At 32.5% G+C, this 7,911-nt stretch overlaps 1 protein-coding gene across 1 annotated transcript; it reads left to right on the forward strand.

Moving 5' to 3' along the window:
* The first annotated feature begins 3,402 nt into the window (after positions 1-3,402).
* On the forward strand, positions 3,403-7,342 carry LOC106468961 (tetratricopeptide repeat protein 27-like). The gene has a single exon (XM_013929415.2). The coding sequence runs from the start codon at positions 3,472-3,474 to the stop codon at positions 6,166-6,168; it is 2,697 nt and encodes an 898-aa protein (XP_013784869.2). The 5' UTR covers positions 3,403-3,471; the 3' UTR covers positions 6,169-7,342.
* Positions 7,343-7,911: the final 569 nt, after the last annotated feature.

Below are 7,911 nucleotides of genomic sequence, written 5' to 3' on the forward strand. Positions count from 1 at the left end.
ATATGAATATGACTGAAAATTTTCATTTTTTATGAAAAGGTGGTGTCTATTTACTTGTGACCACGCTGTGTATATATAGGTGAATCCAATCGTCCAATGCACGATCGTTTCAACGAACAAATTGGAAATCTTGACAACAAAGAAGCTACCGCTGAACATCATTTAAAAGAACACACGGCACAATCAATGGGACACCTTACACAATCAAAATTTTAGAAAATTGTGAGAATATCCTCGACAGGAAGTATAAGGAATAATTTTGATTCAATCCAGACGCCCTTCCATTAATAGGTACAACGCCTGGCCCGTTTAAAATTTTATTATGATTATTAATTCTATCATTATGATTTTATCTATTTTTATGTGTTCAACGACTCAACAATCTTCGACTATACTAGTATCACGTATACTTTTTTCGTTATATTGTTGTATCTGTATTTCGTTTTCGGTTACTGTTATTTAAAAATCAGCTTGATAATCTGTGACGTTCACAGACTCTTGATAAAGGCGTAAGCTAAAACGTGGGGTTCAAGTAATCAAACATTTTTCTGAAGTTGTTTGTCGTCTTCATTAAATAATGGTTTCTATCCTTCAGTCAGCACTGAAAATAAAAAAAGCAGTAATATTGTTGTAACAGTTTCTATCGGTACTTTGTTGAAACACAAACTCAAGATTTTCAGCGCTAAACTGGCTCACGAACTCATTTTAACTGGTTGACCCACAGATTAACTGACTAATTCATTTTAACTGGTTGACTCGCAGATTAACTGACTAATTCATTTTAACTGGTTGACTCGCAGATTAACTGACTAATTCATTTTAACTGGTTGACCCACAGATTAACTGACTAATTCATTTTAACTGGTTGACCCACAGATTAACTGACTAATTCATTGTCTGATTAATTTATTGATTAACTCGCTCTCTGGTGTTTTTCCCTAAATCTCTCGAAAATTTAAGACGTTACGTCAAATCTAAGTACCACTTATGAATCCATGGGAGGGTCTCAAGGGTCCAGACCTCCTTCTGTCCAACGTAAAAAAAAACAACATAATTTAGTATACATATTATACTTATTTGTTTTTTTGCTATCAGATATGCTCGTATTACTGTGTAGAAAAGCGGTATGGACCATCTGTAACGTATAAAATTTAAAAAAAAAGCTGTAAAATATTATTTCTTTCAAAATATTATGAATTATTTAAAACCCACTAGAGGTCTCTGAAGGAGCACTTTTCATCAGTATGACTATCAAACATTCCATCACTCTCTCTAGCCTAATAGCGAACAGCGATTGACATAGCTTGATCACGGGGGTCACGTCAACATCCTGGTTCTAACAGTGAGTTCTGTAAATAAATTGAAAGATATTCCCGTGGTAACAGAAAGTATTAGTCACCTGATTTCTTATTGCTAATTCGTGTCAGGAATTGAACTTTTTGATGTTCATTCATTTGGACACACAAACCCCCCTTTTTCAAATCCTGGATCAGCCAGTATGACACACTCGGGAAATTTATTAGTGTTATACGTCATCACTATGTCATGCCAAAACTACCTCTTGTAAACAACACAAAACATCTAAATCATTATATCAAAAATACAGCCAACAACACTGTCCATGGATTGTGAACCCAAATGAACAATTCTAATACACAAATAAAGCAAAAATATATCAAACTTAAATTTATATAATTATTAAACAAGTCACTATTTGCAATCAACAAGAGTTACTATTCATGAACGGACATTACAATCAATATATCATTAATCAAATATGTTTAAAAACAAAGTACAGATACAATTCTGATTAACACAAAATATTCTTATTTATCTTAGTTACTGTCTGTAAGCTATTTATTCAGTAAATATTTTTGGTGATTTTAATTAATTATACTTGTCATAAGGCATTGCGTTAGGCCTATTTTTTTCTTTTTTGGAACATCGCATATTTAAACTAGTCCCTTAGAGATTTTCAAGAATAGTAATTCAACCACACTATATTCGTCATATCCATTGCCGACGACGCGTTTTACTCAATCCAGAGCTCTTCAGGCCAGCTTGAACATAATTAACACAGTAGTAGTCGGACTACAATTTATGTAAGTGATTTGTTATAACATCAATTGCTATGGTGTAACGCCTTTTATAAGTTGGCAAAGCATGATTTTAATTAGTTATATTTGTCCTAAGACATTATGTTAGACCTATTATTTTTAGCACTACATTCTTAATCTAGTCCTTTAGAGATATTCATGAATTAGACGAGGATATAATAATAGTAATTCAACCACACTATATTCGTCACATCCATTTAGCTATTTTGGCTGGCTATGATACAATTAACTCAGTAATGATGAAGCACTATTTATATAAGTTATTTTTTGTGACAGCAATTGTTACAGTGTGAATGCCTTTTACAAACTGGCAAAGCATAGTTATAATTAACTATACTTGTCATGAGACATTATGTTAGGGATTTTGAAGAATTAGAAGAGTGTATAATAATAGTATTTCATCCACTCCCGACGATATGTGTTAAAAAAAACACTAACTAATTGACTCGTTGTCTATCTTGCTCACTCACAAATTAATTGACAAACTCACTTCCTGAATGATTAACTCACTCACTCTGGTGTTTTTGTGCAATATTTGTTCCCCAAATTCTCACGAAAACTCGAGACTCACGTCAAATCTAGACACTCAGGATATTTCTAGGCGTCATACATCACCATTAATTAGGCTAAAACTCTCTCTAGAAAACACTGCAAAATGTCTAAATTTAAATATTGAAAACATAGAAATAAGAATATAATATTTAATAACAGTGTTCATCATAATTCAATTAGAATGTAGTAAATAAAATAACATTGATTAGTGTTCCTATGTTTTAATTTTCATAATGTGGTGAAATAATATAATGTTGAATAGTATTCATTTGATTTAATTATTAGAATATCTAAAATGAAATAAAAACATAAAATCTAGTAAATAAAATTGCATTGAATGGGGTTATTCTGTTTTAGATATTAGAATGTAACTAAGCTTTAAAAAATAGATGAAAAAATATGATATTCATAGATATTAATTATTTATAGCACACATGGTATTATGTAAATTTAAATAAGAAGTTTTAGTAGTTTCCTGAGTATAAGACTGTATGACGTTTTTATTGAAGGCCCATAGAAACCACAATGTACTGGAAACTTATTTTTGTTAATCTTACTCTTACAATCTTTCAAACATATTCTTATTAAAAACTCTTTCCCTTCGCATAATTATACCTTCATGTTAATATATATATGTATATATTGATTCATTTTTTTATTTTTTAGAATTAGTTTACCGTATATAAAGTTATAATTACACTAGAGGGCACGTTAGTCACTTACTGTGTGCTCATCGGTTTAAGCGCAAGTTAGGCTTAAAAGTTTGTATTATAACATTGTTGTTTTTTGCTTTTAATTAAATATGGAATCCAATACACCAATTCAGAGTGAACTATCAGTGATATCTCAAAAACTGTGTTTGATTCCTAGATGTTCTTCCACTCAAAATGAAACAAAAATGGCCAAAGACGTACAACTGGATGTCGGCGTAGAACATATTTCCCTGAACGACGAGAGAAACAATTGTGGATGTAATACTATTACTAATAGTAATACTAATAATGTTATCAGTGATGACGTGCTTGATGATCCACAAATATCTATGTGCATCAAAACCTCTGAACCATGTGAACTGATGACAGTATTAGTGAAAAAATTAGTAGATGGGGATTATGAAGATATACTGAAAGATCCAGAAGTTGGTAAAATTTTAACTTTCAGAAGCTTCTCAAAGGCAAACATGGATCAAGGTTTAGCGTCATGGTCAGATACAGTTAAAAAAAGTGTTGAACAGTATCTAGCCGAAGGTGGGGAGGTTCAGCAGAGAGAAGTGCTTTTTATTGGTATTGCTTCTTTGCAATATTTTGTGCAAAATAACTGGACTGGGCCAATATGTAATACATGCATAACAGAATTAATTCCTTGCCATCCTTGCTCTACTATTGCAGTGAAAGACTTGAAGAAATTGACTTTGGATGCTTTAGCCATTGATGGAGAGACTGTTTATCATCTCTTGCATTATCCTGAAATGTTGTTCTTAGCAAAAATATTACTTTGCGATGTATCTTTTTCTTCACAAAGTTACTACACACATAGTTGGTGGAAGATGAGAGTTTTATTTATTCATCAGCTGACACTTTCATCAAGATGTTCATCACTATACAAAGAAATAATGTTAGCACTGAATGAAACCTCCAGTCTTAAGTATCTATATGAAGACCTGAATTGGAAGCTACAAACCTGTTTTCTTTGTGAGGCAGCTCATGTACACATGTACTATTATGAAAGTGTGAAAGCCATGGATTTCATTGAAAAAGCACAGAAAATAACAGGGTTGGATGTTCAGTTGACTGGAGCACTCGGAAGAAGAACGTACTTTCAGCAGAAACCAGTAGCCCAGTTGCTGCTAAATGTAAAACATGATTTTAAACCTCAATTTTCTGATTTTACTATATTAGAAGAAAATTGGCTTCCCAAGGACCGAAAACTAGATGATGACACACTTCTAAATAAGGTGAAATATGAAGATGAAAAAAATACTGAGGTTCAAAGTTTACGTCCTGAACAACAGATGATTATCCTTGCATTATGTACCCAAGTTCAGAAAAATAATGCTGTTCATCCATTAACTGAAGAGGAAATAATGGCATTTGTGGAGTGTGTATTATCTCAACCACTAATTTGGTGCATTCAGATGCAAGCTTTACTACTGAGAACAAGAATGGAACAGAAAAATTCTCGTCGAATGGAAAGAGCAATGACACAAATGCAAAATTGTGTTGATGCTGTAAAGGCTATTAATCCCTCGGCGAAAGACCGTTTAGAAATGTTTTATTGCACACAAATTTCTCCTTTGTGGATAATGGAGAGAAACTTGGCAAATCTGTTTCTTTCCCTTGGAGCTGTGAAGAGTGCTCTTGAAGTTTCTCTACGGCTTGAGCTCTGGGAAGATGTCATATGCTGCTATCATCTTTTGCAAAGAAATGACAAAGCTGAAGCTGTAATTCGAAATCAGCTACAGCTCAAAGAAACTCCACTAATGTGGTGTTATCTTGGAGATGTTACTAACAACCCAGATCATTACCACACTGCTTGGGAATTGTCAAAACACAGAAGTGCCAGAGCACAAAAGTCATTAGGTTACTTTCATTTTCGAAGAAAAGAATACAAAGACTGCATTCAATATTTTAAGAAAACACTGGAAATAAATGGCTTACAGTTAGATGTATGGTCTTCTTTGGGATTTGCAGCTAATCAATGTGAAGATTTTGAAGTAGCTGCTCATGCTTATCGTCGCATGCTTAATATCGACAACGATAATTTTGAAGCATGGAACAATTTGTCGATTGCTTACATCAAAACAAAACAGAAATTCCGTGCCTGGAAGACTTTACACGAAGCTTTGAAACACAGTTTTGAAAACTGGAAAATATGGGAAAATCTTTTAGTAGTTTCGGTTGATATTGGTGCTTTTGAAGATGCCATTAATGCTTGGCATCGACTTATAGACATCAAGGAAAAGCATACGGATGATGAAATACTGGCAATCCTTGTTCAGGCTGTGGTTGATAATATTTCAGATGTTAATGGATGTCCATCGTCGAGGCTTCGTGAAAAACTGTTGAAGATAATGGGTCGAATGACAGCCACCTCAGCTACAAGTGCTAAAGGCTGGAGGCTATATGCAAAACTCCTTACTTCTTTACCAGAAGAGACCCAGACTAAAGAAAATGTAGAGCGTGCAGTTCATTACTTACAAAGAGCACATCGTAATGCTACACAAATGGTGAACTGGGCCAAGGACTTTAATCAAAGCAAGGAAGTCCTGGAAGAAGCTGCACAGTTAGCAGATACTTATCTTATGTCTTCAACTTATGTCTCTGATGAAAATCAAACCAAACAGATTCTTTCTTCAGCCAAGTTAATGTTAAATAGTGTTATAACAAGTGTTAAGCAAAACTTAGTCAACTTTACCCCAGAGCAGATGGAGCAACTTCAAGTGCTGAATGATATTTTGATATCCAAATTAAATTATGTTACTGCTAAAATAACCGTATGATAATTTCTAAAAAAAAAAAGTAAGTTGGTAAACAGTGTAGGTGTAATTATAATGTTCCAAACTTTTTTTTTAATTTTCAAAATATATTAAAGTAACCCAGCTGATGTACTTCGGGCACGTAGCTTGTATTTCTGTATGGTTTTATGTTCTCTAATACAAAGAAACATATACACCCCATATTGTTATTTAAAAAGCAAACATCAGCACAGCCAAACTTGAAACTATAAAAGGTTATTTAAAATGTGATTATGATTAAAAGTAGTGGCAGCAATATTACAAGAAGATGAATTTTATATGAAATAATTTCTGTAAAAATTTTACTTAAGATTTAAAACTAGAAGTAAATTCAGAAATATGAGGGAAGAATGTGATTTTTTATTACTTCACAGATTTAGGGATAAATTGTCTACATCATTGTTCTAATAATTATTTCTAAGGTTGCTTAGCTACTCAATTTAAAAACAGTGATATGAAACACTTGAAGTAGCACTGAAAAGACAATCAGTGGATTAACTGATTCTTAAACTTAAATACTGCCTCATATTTCTTGCTTAAGTAAACCAGAAATAAATTTAAATATTGGCACGGACCATCGAAAGTAAGTCATTTGTAAAGACAAATCTAATGTTTTAAAAAATGTTTGGTAAGTAATGTTAAAAATAGTTGACCTGTGACTATTGTGTTTTAAAATTTTCAGAAAATTCTTTTCCTATATGTTTTATTATATCTACTACCCAGTGCCATATATAGATAACAGCTCTTTTATTTTGTAGATTCATGACTATTGTATAAATATAACACTGAGAAAAAAGGCAATACATAATAAATGTTCAAGCAGAACCACTATAGTTGTTAGAAAATAAAACTTACGTTCCATGACATGCAACACAAGAACGTATTCGTAATGAGTACGTATTACGACAGCGCTGTAGTCAATAATTCCAGTAGTATGACTCGGTAAATATTGAGTGTTATTATGAAATTCTCACAATAGGCAAAAAAAAACAACATTAAAAACGTACCGAGGCGTCGTTGTATTAACATACAAGCAAAAATTTTCAACCGTTAATTTCGATGACAAAAACTATTACTTAGCTTTAGTTCATATCTTGATTAAGTTTCGTAAGATAATAACTAGAAAAAATATGCGTTTTGTTACTGATTTTTGTGGAGGAATTATAATAGTGAATGTTCGTGGAAAAAAATCGTGATCTGTGAGTTCTTGAAACAATTATAAAAACAACATGTTATCTGTTTTTAAAATCTAAATTCTAAGGTTATAAATATTTTCTAGACTAGAGATTTAGTATCGGTGCTTGATTGTAAGCTCCGTTTACGTTTTAGACAAAGTGCCATAAAAAGGGGGGGTAAACTTCTGGTACTATTATTGTTTCTCCAACTTTCTAAACTATTTAAACATGTTTACTATAGCATTGAAGATGTTAAACTCAACGTTACAGGGTTAAGAAGCCCTTTCTGAGGATAAGTTTACTAGATTTATCCTCAAGGTGGAAAAGAAAAAGTTTTTAAAACGAGGCTATAGTTCTGTTCTATACTCTTATAGGATCTACCAATTTACTAATTTCTGGCTTTATAATCTGCCAGCATCTTATTAAGAAATTTAAACGTTATCAAGAGTTGGTCCTTCTCCAAGGTGAAAAGTTATCGGCCATTAATTCGATCAAGCTATCTACGACTCAGATATCATTATGAACGCTTGGTGAACTTTTAAACTGCAGAGAC

Source organism: Limulus polyphemus, unplaced genomic scaffold (assembly GCF_000517525.1).
Source record: "Limulus polyphemus unplaced genomic scaffold, Limulus_polyphemus-2.1.2 Scaffold3237, whole genome shotgun sequence".
Taxonomy (NCBI): domain Eukaryota; kingdom Metazoa; phylum Arthropoda; class Merostomata; order Xiphosura; family Limulidae; genus Limulus; species Limulus polyphemus.

Coding starts and splice junctions, on each gene's coding strand:
- LOC106468961 (XM_013929415.2), top strand. CDS start 3,472: ATGGAATCCAATACACCAATTCAGAGTGAACTATCAGTGATATCTCAA.